The sequence below is a fragment of the Vicugna pacos genome, chromosome 9 (assembly GCF_048564905.1).
Source record: "Vicugna pacos chromosome 9, VicPac4, whole genome shotgun sequence".
In the NCBI taxonomy this organism is placed as follows: Eukaryota; Metazoa; Chordata; class Mammalia; order Artiodactyla; family Camelidae; genus Vicugna; species Vicugna pacos.
The window spans coordinates 44,866,222-44,881,384 of NC_132995.1; the positions used below are offsets into that span (position 1 = coordinate 44,866,222).

The window sequence follows — 15,163 nt, forward strand, 5'->3', positions numbered from 1 at the left end:
TTTACACTTCCACGTTAAAAAAATTAGACATGCACTGTCACTACAGATGGAATTTGTCTTGGACTGTCTTCTCTGATGCTTAACCATGTTCCCTTGTGGAAATTACATGGTGTTACTTAGCAGTTTGAAATTTTGCCTTCGTATCTCATGTATCTAGTTGAACTCGGTTTTAATTCAACCAGTCTTAGGAACTAACTTCCATCCAAAAGCGATTGAAAGCCTCTGGCGTCCAGGGCCCAGGTGGGCGGGGCCGGCGTGTTTCCAACAGGCTTGCCCCGCCTCATCCCACTCGTCCGCCCTCGAGGGGGCGGGGCCAAATGACGCTACGTATGGGCGTGCAGTTGCCATAGCAGCCATGGGGCGTGTACTTCGCAAAGAAGCGAAACCTAGGGAGGCCTGGGCGCTGAGATGGTCGCCTGCGTGCGTAACGTTGACGCGTGACGGCAGCCCGGCCTCGACGCGCATGCGCGGTGCATGTGTTTGGCCCCTCAGGCCACCGTAGTCCGGCGTTCGGCGACGGCGCGGTCTGGAGGTGTGCTTCCGCTACGGGTGTCTTGAGGGAGGGTCTCGGCCTCTAGGGGTGGTACCTTCCTTCCCAGCGGCGGAGGCTCAGAAGACCTGAAGGAGCGACGCCCCCGGGAATCATCCCCGGGAGCGGAAGTGGAGAATGTCCTCCTCGAGTGAGGAGAGCGAGTGAATCGCAGACTCAGGGCTGAGGTGGGCGTGAGCGAAGGTAATCCAGGCCCAGGTTCCGAGCCCGCGTCCTCCTTCGACTTTCCTGTGGTGAGACAGGGGCTGGGACTGAGGGTTCCTCCAGCTCAGGGGCTAGGCCTCTTGAATGGAGCCTGGGGCTCAGTTCCACCGGAGGAAACGAGTTGTTGGGTGCCTCGGCCCAAAGTAAAGCGCTGGATACCCACTAGGCATTATTTTCACCGTTGTTGGGAGGAGGAGTTGGTAGAAACACTTCTAAAACTCCTTTATAAGTGTTAATTGGAGAGGTGACAACTGTTGACTAGGTTTTGTGCATTTTATGTTAGCCTGGAGAATTTTGCAGGTTTTCCCTTCGTGACTTTGGGCAGGGGGCTACGGGACTTCCTGCTCGACTCTGCAGAATAAGAATGGTAATATTGACCCTTGTAGCAGAATTATGATGCTACAAAGCTCCATGAAGTGCTTAATGAGAGGGACAGAGGAAACATTCTGAAAACTTTACTTACATCCTATAAACATGCTGTTTTGTTGTTGTTACTCATTGGAGTGCTAGAGTGAAGTTGAAGTGCATTATTATGACTTATATTCAAAACTTCATCAGAGGACCGCCTTTTGTGCTAGTCTGATATCCTTTCAATTATTCGGTAAATACTTATTGAGTGCTTACTGTGTACTAAGCACTGTTATAACCTCTTGGGATGATAAATGAGTAATCAAAGATCTCTGTCCCATGGAGCTTAGATTGTAATTTTGGGAAGACAAAATAAATAGTAAATATAAATAAGTAAATTATATGTTAGAAGGAAAAGAGTGCCATGGAAATGCAAGCGTACCATTGGTAATGCAGGATGCAGTTTTCTTTATTTTTTTTATTGTTTGTTTGCTTTTGTTTGGGGGGGAGGTAATTAAGTTTATTATTGTTTTAAGGGAGGCACTGAGGATTGAATCCAGGACCTCATGCATGCTAAACATGGACTCACTCTACCACTGAGCTATACTCTCCCCTCTGCAAGATGCAATTTTAAATTAGAATGTCAGGTAGGCTTCACAGAGAAAATGACACTTGAGTAAATACTTGAAGGAGGTGAAGGAAGTAGCTTTGCAGATATCTGAGGTAAGAGCATTCTATGCAGAGGGACTGACCAGTTCAAAGACTTTCTGATTGTAGTGTGCCTGGTGTCTTCAGTGAACAGCAAAAAAGTGTGTGTGGCTGGAACACAATGAGTAAGGGGTAGGACTAGAACATTAGGGTAGAGATAGGATGGGCCTGGAAGGCAGAAATCTTCAAGGGCCTTGTAGGCTTTGTAAGGACTTAGTCACTTTGCAGCACAATTTTGAGCAGAACAGGGATACAAGTCTAACATAGGTTTCACAAGATTACTCTGGTCAGTATGTTTCAGAATAGAATATAGGAGGCAAGAATAGATGCAAAGAGACCAGTTAGAAGGCTATGGAAGTAATCCAGGAGAGAGTTGACAGTGTCTGCAGTCAGGATGGTAGCAAGAGATAGGTGAGAAGTGGTTGGATTCTAGGCATCATGATAGTAGGAAACAATGTTTGGATAAATTATGGATTATTGACCTGAAACCTACTCAATATAATATATAATTTATATATAATGTGTAATTTTGGTCTGTGTACTGCAGGTATGGTCAGGAAGAACAGTGGAGTGTTTGAATTGCCTTAGTTCTCATGTGAAAGTAATTACCTATTAGCTTACTAAGAGTTTAGGACTTACTTACAGGCATTAATTAGGATATGAAGTTAATGACTAAAATAAGACTTTTTCCAAAATAGGATATAGTTGAGATCTCAGGGTGGTTGTGGGGTCCAGTAAGCACGGTGTAAGTTAGGACAAATAACTTGTAATAAACTTTCACTTGCTTTTATTTAGGATTTTAGTGAATGTGAAAATGACTGCTTTTTGCCTTCTTTAAGCAATTAAAGTTAAAGTTAAAAAAGTAGATCTAAGGTAAGCAAATGACATTGATGGATACTTATGACTATTGTCCACAGATTTCATGCATCTTAATATACTGTGGCAAACAAATGACTGAGAAGATACTTGTTACTTCAAGAAACTTACAAGCTAGTAGAGACTTGTAAATAATTAAAAAAATATGTAAAAGGATGAAAAAAGTGTTAAGAGAACAGTACAAAGTGAATGCTAATAGAATACAGTCTTCAGTATGTCATTGTGTTTATTGTAGTGCTGGTTCACCTTTATCTGCCATTTTAATCATCGAACTGGTGTAGAATGTGTTGAATATGCTAAATAAATGCAGAACTCAGGATCTGAAGCACCTATTGATTAACATTGCGCCAACAAGTACCACATAATACTCATTGCTGTATCTGCTGGAATTTAGAACTTTTTCAACACGATGCCATTAAGCCTTGCGTCTTTCTCTTATATCCATTTCCCTTTCCAGTAGACAGATGTTTTTGGTTTCTTAGGTACACAGAATGTAGGGTGACTATTTGTAATTTGTATATTCAGTAAGGATATTTCTTTAGTTTAAGATGATTCTGTCAAAGTGTGTTAAGTTTTAGTGGCAAAAAAGTAATATTTTATAATATAATCAAGGAGCTGTCTGACTGATCATATGAGGCACGAATCTGTAGTTTAGAGACATGCCAGGGTGAACTGTAGATCAGTTTCAGCATTGAGCAGGAGGCTAACCAGTCAAGTACATCACAGTTAACAAGCATTATGGTGGATGAGTGTTAGTTGGTAGCCTGTAAAGGTGATTTGGTACCACCAAAGTGCATGATTTAGCAAGAGAGTAAGATGTGGACAGAGGACATATTTGGCAATCCTGGTACGTGAGTAAGGGTGGTGGCAGAGAGGTCTGGAGGCAGGATCAGTACTGGGTTCAGGTACAGGAATCTCTTCCTGGAAGGAAGTGAGATGTGGAGGGAGCTAAAAAAAAAAAAAAAAAAGCTCAAAGTCACTTGTTAGAGCTTGATCAAAGGTCTTGTTGAGGGATAAATCTTAGTCTAAGCAAGTATTTGGGGCCCTGTGGGTGATGTCTCAGCCATAGGTAGAGGAGAACTTTTGGGAGGAGCTAGATGGGTTACCTTGGTAATACAAGCTGCCATTTACTGATTAATATTCTTTGGTGTATGCTTTTTATATGCTAGCCTGTTTTATCTTCATCTAAAAAGAATGATACCTCAGTTTTTTAAATAAGAAACTGAGATGTAAAGTGATTTGCCCAAGGCCACTTACTAAGTCGTTTAAGTGGCACAGCTGAAATTTGAGCCCAGGTCTGTTGGATGTCAGAGCCTTTACTCTTTCTTTCTTCCAGATTGCCTCGTTATGTAATGCATTGTGTTTTTATTAGTCTTCCCATTTTATGTGGTTTGTCATGAATGTGATCCAATTGGCAGTGGATGAGATTTCACTCACTAATAAATTTGATTCATTTAATTGTGTGTTTTCTTTTTCTAGATTTTAATTTAATTTGAAAATGAGTAAGTGCAGAAAGCCACCACTGGGTTCAAGTCCTGAGACATTCAGCCCAGATGTTCTTGCTGACATTTTTGAACTCTTTGCCAAGAACTTTTCTTATGGCAAGCCTCTTAATAATGAGTGGCAGTTACCAGATCCCAGTGAGATTTTCGCCTGTGACCACATGGAATTTAATGCATTTCTTGATTTGAAGAACTCCCTAAATGAAGTAAAAAACCTACTGAGTGATAAGAAACTGGATGAGTGGCATGAGCACACTGCTTTCACTAATAAAGCTGGGAAAATAATTTCTCATGTAAGAAAATCTGTGAACGCTGAACTTTGTACTCAAGCATGGTGTAAGTTTCATGAAATTTTGTGCAGCTTTCCACTTGTTCCACAGGAAGCTTTTCAGAATGGAAAACTGAATTCTCTACACCTTTGTGAAGCTCCTGGAGCTTTTATAGCTAGTCTCAATCACTACTTAAAATCCCATCGATTCCCCTGTGACTGGAGTTGGGTAGCTAATACTCTGAATCCATACCATGAAGCAAATGACAATCTTATGATGATTATGGATGACCGACTTATTGCAAATACCTTGCCTTGCTGGTACTTTGGTCCGGATAACACTGGTGATATCATGACCTTGAAATATCTGACCGGACTTCAGAATTTCATAAGCAGCATGGCTACTGTTCACTTGATCACTGCAGATGGGAGTTTTGATTGCCAAGGAAACCCAGGTGAACAAGAAGCTTTGGTCTCCTCTTTGCATTACTGTGAAGTTGTCACTGCATTGATGACTCTTGGAAATGGTGGCTCTTTGGTTTTGAAGATGTTTACTTTGTTTGAACATTGTTCCATAAATCTGATGTACCTGCTAAACTGTTCTTTTGACCAAGTCCATGTTTTCAAACCTGCTACCAGCAAGGCAGGAAACTCAGAAGTCTATGTGGTATGTCTCTACTATAAGGGGAGAGAGGCGATCTACCCTCTGTTATCTAAGATGGTGCTGAATTTTGGGTCTGAAATAACCAGGAAAGCTCTCTTTCCCCATCATATGATTCCTGAGTCTTTTCTTAAAAGACATGAAGAATGTTGTGTGTTCTTTCATAAATACCAGCTAGAGACTATTTCTGAGAACATTCGTCTGTTTAAGTGCATGGGAAAGAGGGAACAAGCAAAGCTGAATAGTTTAAGGGACTGTGCTGTTCAGTATTTCATGCAGAAGTTTCAATTGAAGCCTCTATCCAGAAATAATTGGCTAGTAAAAAAATCTAATATTGGTTGTAGTACAAATACAAAATGGTTTGGGCAGAGGAACAGATACTTTAAGACCTACAATGAAAGGAAAATGCTGGAAACGCTTTCATGGAAAGATAAGGTGGCCAAAGGATACTTTAATATTTGGGCCGAAGAACATGCTGCGTATCATCCTGGGCAGAGTTCTCTCTTAGAAGGGACAGCTTCCAATCTGGAGTGTCACTTATGGCAGATTTTACAGGGAAGGAAACTGCCAAAGGTAAAATGTTCTCCTTTCTGTGATGGTGAAATTTTAAAGGCTCTCAATGAAGCAATCGAAAAGTCATTAGGGGGAGCCTTGAATTTGGATTCCAAGTTTAGGCCAAAACAGCAATATTATTGTTCTTGTCACGTTTTTTCTGAAGAATTGATATTTTCTGAATTGTTTAGCCTTACCAAGTGCCTTCAGGATGGGCAGGATATAGAGCCCAGCAACCAAATAAAGTGCCTGCTTGTGGGTTTTCCAACTCCCCATGATATCAAAATGCACATACCATTGGAAATTCAACTCCTGGAATCAGCTGAACTCATGACTTTTGGTTGTTCTTTGCTTCATGATGGAGACCCAACTTACCAGCAGTTATTTTTGGACTGCCTTCTGCATTCATTGCAGCAGCTTCATACAGGAGATGTTATGATTTTGCCTGTACTTTCTTGTTTCACAAGATTTATGGCTGGTTTGATCTTTGTACTCCACAGATGTTTCAGATTCATTACATTTTCTTGTCCCATATCCTCTGAGACCCTGAAGACCTGTGCAGTCCTGCTGTGTGTTGGTTATCAGGACCTTCCAAATACAGTTTTCCAGTATCTACAGAATGTGAACGAATTACTGAGTGCTCTCGTTAACTCTGATGCACCCCAGCAGGTTTTACAGTTTGTGCCAATGGAGGTGCTCCTTAAGGGTGCACTACTTGATTTTTTGTGGGATTTGAATGCTGCCATTGCTAAAAGGCATTTGCATTTGATTATTCAAGGAGAGAGAGAAGAAATCATCAGCAGCCTTCAGTTACAAAATTGAACTTGTCCTTGAAAATTTAACTTTATGGCTTTTTACAGTTTCCATTGATATTGCATCCCTTTGCTGTTAACTTAAAACCTTTTATCTTGAGGAAGGGCCAACTTTTGCATCATTTAAAGTCTTATTATTTTTGAAAAGCCATCAGCTAGTCTCCATCTCTGGGGTATATACGCCCACAGGCATAGAGTTTTACACGTCGTAGAATCTGTGCAATGATGATATTTAACTTCAAACATGAAAAGTGTGTATGTGCTTGGATGGACACACTGATGCTTGCATATGCAGTTTATTGGTCTTATTTATCTACTTAAGATTTTCACCTGTGTGCCTTCATTCAGATTTGATTTTTTTCCAACTTATTTTCTCTCAATGGCTAATACTGTTAATAAGTTAATAGAGATCTTTGATGAAAGGAATTGAACCACTCCTCAGCAACACTGATTTCCTTTAACACTGACTATGTCAGTTATGAATTTGGAGAACTCATCTTGCCAGATATCTTGATATATGCCATTCATTGCCTTGAAGCCATTGATCCAGTTTACTTCTGTGGTTCAAATGAAGCTGCTGTGCTGTTTTATAAATATTTTTACCGACCACAATCATCCAGCTAGAAAGGATATCAGGACAGTGTCAAACCAAAGATCATGTTTAAAATGAAGTTACTGTGTCCAAAACTCTCCTGTGTCCTGAAAAGCTTTCTTTAGCAATGGTGTAGTAATTTTTAACTTCTGGGAAACAATCTGTGAACTAAAAGATTTTTTTTAAATTGCAAATAGTGTTTATGGTCTCATATTGGGATCATGAATATGATGAATACAGTGAAGACTGAAGAAAAATTTTAACACCTTCAGAATGATGGTTTAACATTTAAAATTTTAATCTTTACTAATTCTTTTTTTAGTATGAGAATAGCACCTTACCAAAAGATTAACCATAAGATGGTTATTATGTTTGATTTCTTTTAAATTATATGTGTTTTCCTGTAAAAATGGACTATTCTGGCCAGCTCTATTAAGCAAATCTTCATTACTTTGAAATTCCATGAAGTGGAGAATATTTGTATTCTCACACGTGCATGTTAGACATTTTTGTTAGTTATATGAAAAATAGATGTATTCTTTGATGTATTTGGTTGATAAATATTAATCTGAATTTTTTCATGTCATTTGCTATTTTGAGTTTCATTATAAATTCATGAATAAAGTCATTAGCAGAGAGATTTTGTGTTCATTTTTTTAAAGAGAATCATGGGGAAAGTTAAAAATATAACTTGGAAACATTTTTTAAAAGGAAGGTTTGAATGAGAGCTAATGTTCCTTCATTTCCTCTGATTTGTATTCATTAAAATTTAGTCCTTAATATTGTAATATTTATGGAATCTCTACTTCGGGAAGGAAAATGAATCCTTGAGGGAAGAAGTGGGTAGATTTAGTTCTTGCCAGGGAGGGTATGGAGTCCTGGAGGTAGATTTCTGCAAGAAATGTTGTTTCCTACTGGTGACTTTTTAGAAGCCGTTTCCATGATAAAAGTCTGATAGAAAATTGGTTACCAAGACAGAATTAAAAACCACTCTTGGGAAACCTTGGCATTTAATAGTATTTATGTCTTGTTTGGTTTGGTTCAATATACTGACTCAGTTTATTTTTACTTGCTTTAACCATTTGATTACAATGAATTTGAAAGCCTAGGTCCAGGTTCTGATATTAGAATTTTCTTTTTAAGCCCCTCAAATAAGTATGGAATGCTTAGTGTTTTTTTCTCTTTTTTAAACACTAACCTGTATTGGAATCTGTAACATACTGGTGTATACTAGAATGTATTTTGGTTTTTAACTCAGTGTTTGGGATCAGTTGCTGTTTATCTGGTTAACTGGATTCAGATTTGCTTTAGAGGTGAGATACAAGTAGAGGAAGGTTCATATTGAACTGGAAGTAAGTGACAGGAACCAATGATTTATAAGAATTTTCCTTTGAGAAAAAGGGAAGGAAAAATGCTATCCAAAAAAATGAATAAAAAAGTAGAGGAGGACAGTAACGTGATGGTTTGTATACTTTATCAAGTTGGTTACTGTTCTTTAAAAATTTATTTTGGTAGATTTTGAGATTTTTAACTTAAAAAGAATTTTTAACAACCAGAGAATTTAAATGTCACAAATATGTTTCCTAACAAACTTAGAGAAAGAGTTCATATAAATTTCATTTCTTCGGTATTACTTTTTGTTTTCCCTAAGAAAAAAGTTAGTTTTGTATTTTAGTGGGGCCTTTTATATATTATCCTAATGTCACATAAATATTTAAATGTGTTGAAAATATCTTTTCTGAAATAAATTTAAAATCCAAATTTGTGGACTTTCTCCATCTTTACAATAATTGTTTTAAAATTAGGTTTGCATTAGATTTTTATTTTCTAAAGATCTTGAAATGGAATGAAAGAAGCAAGATATTAGGAGAGTTGAGAAAGTTTATTGATACTTTTGTTATTTTACTTACCTTTGATGAGAATACCAAGTCTTTAACAATATTTAAACCTTATCTTTTATTTCCAGGAAAGATCATTAGTTGAACAGTTTTAACATTAATGAGAATATGAAATCAGTTAATCACTCAGATTTTTAGAGATGAAAATTTTGTAGTTGTTGTTTCTGTTTTTTTGGGTTTTTTTTGGAATTACAAAGAAATTTTACTGAGGTAAAAATTAGAGGACACCAAACTGCAATATGTAAAGTATACAATTTGGTGTACTTTGAAATATGTAAATACACATGAAGCCATCACCAAAATCAATTTCTTCTTTTATGTCTGTTAGTATTTGTTTTATATATTTAGGTGCTCCTATATTGGGTGAATATATTTTTTTAACATTTTTTATTGATTTATAATCATTTTACAATGTTGTGTCAAATTCCAGTGTAGAGCACAATTTTTCAGTTATACATGAACATAAATATATTCATTGTCACATTGTTTTCTCTGTGAGCTACCATAAGATCTTATGTATATTTCCTTGTGCTATACAGTATAATCTTGTTTATCTATTCTACAATTTTGAAATCCCGTCTATCCCTTCCCACCCTCTGCCCCCTTGGCAACCACAAGTTTGTATTCTATGTCTGAGTCTGTTTCTGTTTTATATTTATGCTTTGTTTGCTTGTTTTTTTAGATTCCACATATGAGCAATCTCATATGGTATTTTTCTTTCTCTTTGTGGTTTACTTCACTTAGTGAATATATGTTAATAACTGTAATATCCTTATCTTGTATTGCTTCTTTGATCATTATATAGTGTCCTTTGTCTTTCTATATGATTTAAAGTCTGTTTTGTCTGCTAAGAGTATTGCTACTTCTGTTTCCTAGTTTCCATTTGCATGAAAATTTTGTTTAAAAGTCTAAGATGCTTATGTTCACATATAGGTTATGTACTCAATTACAAATTGTAGCCATCATAAGCGTTTCTCTAATTTTCTTGAGATCTTGATTATTGTGTCTTTATAGAGTGTCTTAATAGATTAACTAGGTGTAATTATCCTGTGTTCATTTATACCAAGCGCAGGAGCATCAGTTTAGCCTGTTATTTAATAATGCAGCCACCTTGTTGATTTGTGGCTTAAATTTGTTATGCTATAGTTAAATAACATATTTCTAGAGACTGTTCTTTTTCTTTAAACTATTTATGTGATTATGCTGAAAAGATACTTTTATTTTAAAAAGTCTACATATCTTTGTGGATAAACCTATCTTATTTACATGTGTATCTGCATCTTTTTCCTCTTTAAAATCGTGCTTCAACTCCAAATTAATTTACTGGGCAAGATGGATATGCTTTTACTGTCTGGACTTCTGGGAGTTTCTATTCTGTTTCCAGTGAATTTCAGGATTAAAAAGTTAGTCTTTATACTTGACTAGCTGAGAAGGTTCAAAACAAGTACAAACGTATCCTAATGAATTTATTTTTTTAAATTAGAATAAACATCATCCTGCAGCTTCCAATAACTCCAGTAATGATAATCTCTTCCTAGAGCTATTGTACTTACTGTTTGAGTCATTCAATTTGAGATTTATTTATTTATTTTTCTGTTCTCTTGAACATTTTATTTTATTTGCAGTATTGTATATACACATACATACATATTTTGAAGTATTGATGTACAATATTATGTAAGTTTCAAGTGTACAAGATAGGGATTCACAATTTCTAAGGATTATATTCCATTTGTGCACTACTTACTTTGTTCTTTGTTTTCTCCATTCTTTCATTTTCTTGACGGAATTAAAACTCAGGGGCAAGGCACTATGACATTCTTATTTTGTATTCCATGTTGTCAGTATAGGTGTTTAGAGAATAATACTTGATTTTGTTTTGTTTATTATGGAAAACTTTCAAACACAAACAATATTAAAATTATATAACACCCCCATGTACTTTCACCCATTTTCCATAACTACATTTTGCTGAGTATATTTTATCTTCCACTTTTTTTTCTTGGAGTATTTTAAAGCAAATTCATGAAGTATCTCTAACAGATAAGAACTTTAATCACACTTAACAAAATTAACATCACCCAATACTTAGTCTGTGTTTAAATTTTGCAGATTGTCTCAAACATGCCTTTTTATAGTTGATTCAAATAAGGCTCAGACAGTGCATTTACTAAATATATCTCTGAAGTCTTTCAATCTCTTCAGTCCCTCTCCCAACATTTTTTTTTCCAAGCCAATTAACTGTCTTGGAATTTTCCACATTCTGGATTTGGCTGATTTTTTAATCTTTTAACATATCTCCACACAAAAATTGGCATGGAGATACAAGTTAAAAGATTTATTCCTATAAATAGGTAGTTTATAAATTTATTCCTGTAAATTGGTAGGTAGATCTAGAGAACTGATTGCTTTGGGCAAGGTTACTCCATAAGTGGTGGTGTGTACTTCTTTTTTCATCATGCCACGAAGCACAAAATGGCTGGTTGCCCCTGTCAGTGATATTAGGGTTAATTAGAGGTTCAGATAACAACTTTATTTCTACACTGCTAAGTTTTCTATCAGTCTTTCACTTAATGGCATTAGTATCCACTGAATATTGATATTTAGCTCTAGTAGGGGTTGTAAATTGTTATATTACAGTTAAATCAGTTGGAATTCCTATAATGCATAGATGATGATTTGGTGCTCCTTAGGCTTTCTTTATTCCGTTTCATTATTTTTTTCTTTTTACTCTTCTGACTGGATAATTTAAAATAACCTGTCTTCAAACTCACTAGTTTCTTTCTTACCTGGTTGAATCTGCTGCTGAAGCTCTCTATTAGATTCTTCAGTGCAGTTATTGAATTCTTCACTTCCAAAGTTTCTGTTTGATTGTTTTTTATGTTTTCTGTCTCTTGAAATTCTCATTTTGTTCTTGTGTTATTTTCCTGATTTTATTAAGTTGTGTATCAGTATTCTCTTGTCATAATCTAGGCATTTTTAGAACAGTTATTTTGCATTCTTTGTTGGGCAATCTGTTGATCTCTGTTTCTTTTGGGTCAATTACTGGAAGTTTACTGTATTGCTTTGATGTTGTCATATTTCCCTGATTCTTCCTTATCCCTTTAGACATCTGCACATTTGAAGAAGCAGTTACCTCTTCTAGACTTTATGGACTGACTTTCATAAGGAAAGACCCTCACCTTTGGGTGGTGACATGCTGGAGCGTTTTGTGACCCCAGGTCTAGTGGTGTGGGGCACCAAGTGTTCAGGGCACGTGGTAGTTCTGGGTCCAAGAGTGCATGATGTCTTGTCAGCTCAGGCAGCTGTGATCCATGACATTGACAATTGTATGATCCTTGGCAAGAGCTGCAGAGGTCGACAGTGGCTTCAAAGGCTCTTGGTCCTTAATGGTGCCTCTAGGTCCAGTGGCTAGGGACCAGGGCATGTTGTGGTAGTTGCTGGAGCCAGGGTATGCACACACTTGGCCTTGGGGCAGCTGCAGGTGCGTGCATGGTGACAAGGGCTGGCTACAGACACCCATGCAGTGGCAGGGCCAGGACCACTGGCAGCGCCAGGGCCAACAGCTATGGTTGCATGAACAGCTATGGAGTCCCTGAGCTGGTATGTACTTGTCTACTAAGGGGGCTAGCCTAAGGTGAGTGCAAGGCAGTGGAGGCTGGTGATGGGAGTTGGGGCTGGCAGCATGCAGGTACTCACTTGGGCTTGCTTGTGGTGGTACAGGCCAGTGACAGGAGTCGGGGCCATCTCTGGGCCCACAAGCAGCTCAGGGGACCTTGGTTGTCTGCATGCACTCATGTGGCTGCAGTAGCTGAGCACAGATGCATGCACAGCAGTGGGGATCAGCTCTGGGAGCCTAGGTTGCAGAGGCTGACTGGTAGCCAGTGTGAATCCTGCACTTTTGTGGCAAGGGAGCATGGAGGTCTTGGCCAGGGTTATCTGTGAGCATGAAAATCTTTGAAGTGAAAATTGCCAGGGAGTCCACAGTGGCTATGCTGGCTGTTGGTTTCCTCAGCAGTGAAAGCTGCTAGGGTCCTCTGTGAGCAGTCTACTGGAGTCTGCAATGAGATTCTCAGTGATGAAAGTTGGGGAGGGGGTCTGCAGTGTCTATAAGGGCTATTGAGGTCCTTAGTAGTGAAGACTTCAGTGGTCCTCTGCAGAGCAGGCCACCGGGAACCACAGTTGTTCATGCTTCATGACTGATACTGGTAGCTCCTGCCCTTCTCTTCTGTTCCTAACCATCTCTGGATATCTCAACTTTGCTGGTCTCTGGGTGAATCTGAAGTGGGTTCTTTGTGCAGTGTTCTGAAAGGCTGAGGAGGCTCTGTTCCTTTTACGAGTGAGGGAAACTCAGGCTGAGGTGTTCCCTCTTAGCATTGAGCACTGCCAGTCTGGGGGATAGGATGATGCAAGCAAAATGAAACTCTTCTTCCTACCCTTTTTGTAGTTATATTCAGGATTTTTATTCCATTGTGTTGCTGAAGCTTCTTAAGTGGACTCCTGAGCTCTCCCTGGGCTGTTTTCCTTCATGGATAGTTATCTAATTGTTCTTTGTTGGGAGGATAGAAGCTAGAGTCTTCTACTCCACCATCTTGATGGTGTCACTGTCTTTTGCCCTTTAAAAATGTTACACTGTTGTCTTTTAACTTGCATGGTTTCCAACAAGATGACTGTTACAATTGTTACATTTATTTCTCTCTGGTAATGTCTTCTTTTCCCTTTTGCCTTCAAGATTTTCTCTTTGTTTTGTGTTTTCGGAGATTGAATATGACATGTCTGTCTCTGGCTTGGGTATTTATCTTGGTGGTTTAGATCTGTAGTTTGATACATGTCATTAATTTCAGAAATTCTTAGTCATTATCCCTTCAAATATTTATTCTATCCTGTTCTCTTTTTTCCTCCAGGAATTCTAATTGCACACCTGTTAGATCATTTGATGTCCTACAGTTCCTGGATGCTTTGTTTTTATTTTTAAATATTTTTTCTTTGTCTTATAGTTTGTATATTTTTCAAGCTCACGAATTCTTCCCTTAGCTCTGTTAAGTCTTCTGATGAGCCAGTCAGTAACTATCTTGATCTCTATTACTGTGTTTTTTATTTCTAGCATCTTCATTTGTTTTTTTTCTTAGTTTCTGTTTCCTGAAATTACTTGTTTGACATGAGTGTTGTCTAATTTTTCCATTGGAGCCTTTGACATATTTTTCATAACCATTTTAAATTCCCTGGTAGCTCCAACGTCTGTGTTATTTATGAGTCTGATTCTGTTGATTGTTTTGTCTCTTGGCACTGTGGGTTTTTTTTTTTTTTTTCCCCTTGCTTTTTTTGGTATACCACATCCCTGGTAATTTTTTTTTTTGCTTGTTTTATAGGAGAAGTAGAGAAGAAGGATCTGGGCAGGACTCCATGGCCTTCCTGCAGCAGCTGCTCTTCCCCTCCCCTAAGCCTGTACCATGAGAGATGCTTTCACAGGACTCTTGCTATCATTTTATGTGAGTACCCATTGGGATCTACAGAGAGAGAAGCCTGTGAGTGACATGAACTCCCTTATGTCTGCAACCTTTAGAGCTCCAGACTCTGTCACCAGCCAGTACTCAGCCTCCACCAATTTCTTAACGTTTCTAGGTGAATTCTTATTAGTGTTAAGTTACCCAAGTCAACAAGTGCATTCCTCATCTCCCTGTATGTGTTTGTCTCCCAGATTTGGGGCTAGTTGGCATTTCCTCAACTTCAATTATTTGGTGAATCCAGGAAAAGTCATAAACTTGCAATTTGTTCAACTTTTTGTGTTTTCAATTGTAAGGTCTTTTCCAGCTCTCTTCGCCCAAGTAGAAACCAGAAACCTGATCCATCTTTTTACCCCCTGTCTCTACTGGTAGGGTAGTAATTTGTCATAGTTTACACCAGTATAATTATTAATAGCATCCCCCTTTCATTCAGGAGTTTCTTCATTTGAATGATAAATTGTATGATCACCCTGTCTTTGAAAATATTACATAATAAGGTTTCATTAAGATCATATGTTAAGTTTGGATGGATTTTTTTATTCTGGGTAAAAATCAAATATTGAATTCATTTTGGTGATATTGGGGAGAAAATGTGTAAATGAAAGTTATATCAACCAAATCCAATGTGTAGACTTATTTTGGATCCTGTTTCAATTCAAAAGGATTTTTTTTTTTAGACAATCAGGTA

At 37.8% G+C, this 15,163-nt stretch overlaps 2 protein-coding genes across 3 annotated transcripts in view; both read left to right on the top strand.

Moving 5' to 3' along the window:
- HYDIN (HYDIN axonemal central pair apparatus protein) overlaps positions 1-15,163 on the top strand; it is a 478,970-nt gene that overhangs the window by 96,614 nt on the left and 367,193 nt on the right. Inside the window, exon 8 of the mRNA XM_072967685.1 lies at positions 14,341-14,460. The gene's annotated coding sequence lies outside the window, so the exon portion shown is untranslated. The remainder of the gene's footprint in view (positions 1-14,340; positions 14,461-15,163) is intronic.
- CMTR2 (cap methyltransferase 2) lies at positions 505-7,709 on the top strand. 2 transcript variants are annotated; one of them, XM_072967686.1, is made up of 2 exons: positions 505-783; positions 4,166-7,709. In XM_072967686.1, exon 2 carries the CDS (start codon positions 4,185-4,187, stop codon positions 6,489-6,491), a length of 2,307 nt encoding a protein of 768 aa, XP_072823787.1. In that variant the 5' UTR covers positions 505-783; positions 4,166-4,184; the 3' UTR covers positions 6,492-7,709. The 2 variants fall into 2 exon arrangements, with proteins under 2 accessions (XP_072823787.1, XP_015090995.1); XM_015235509.3 differs by having other exon boundaries at positions 505-733.

Excerpts from the sequence above, each read along its gene's own strand:
- CMTR2 (XM_072967686.1), top strand. The coding sequence starts at position 4,185 with ATGAGTAAGTGCAGAAAGCCACCACTGGGTTCAAGTCCTGAGACATTC.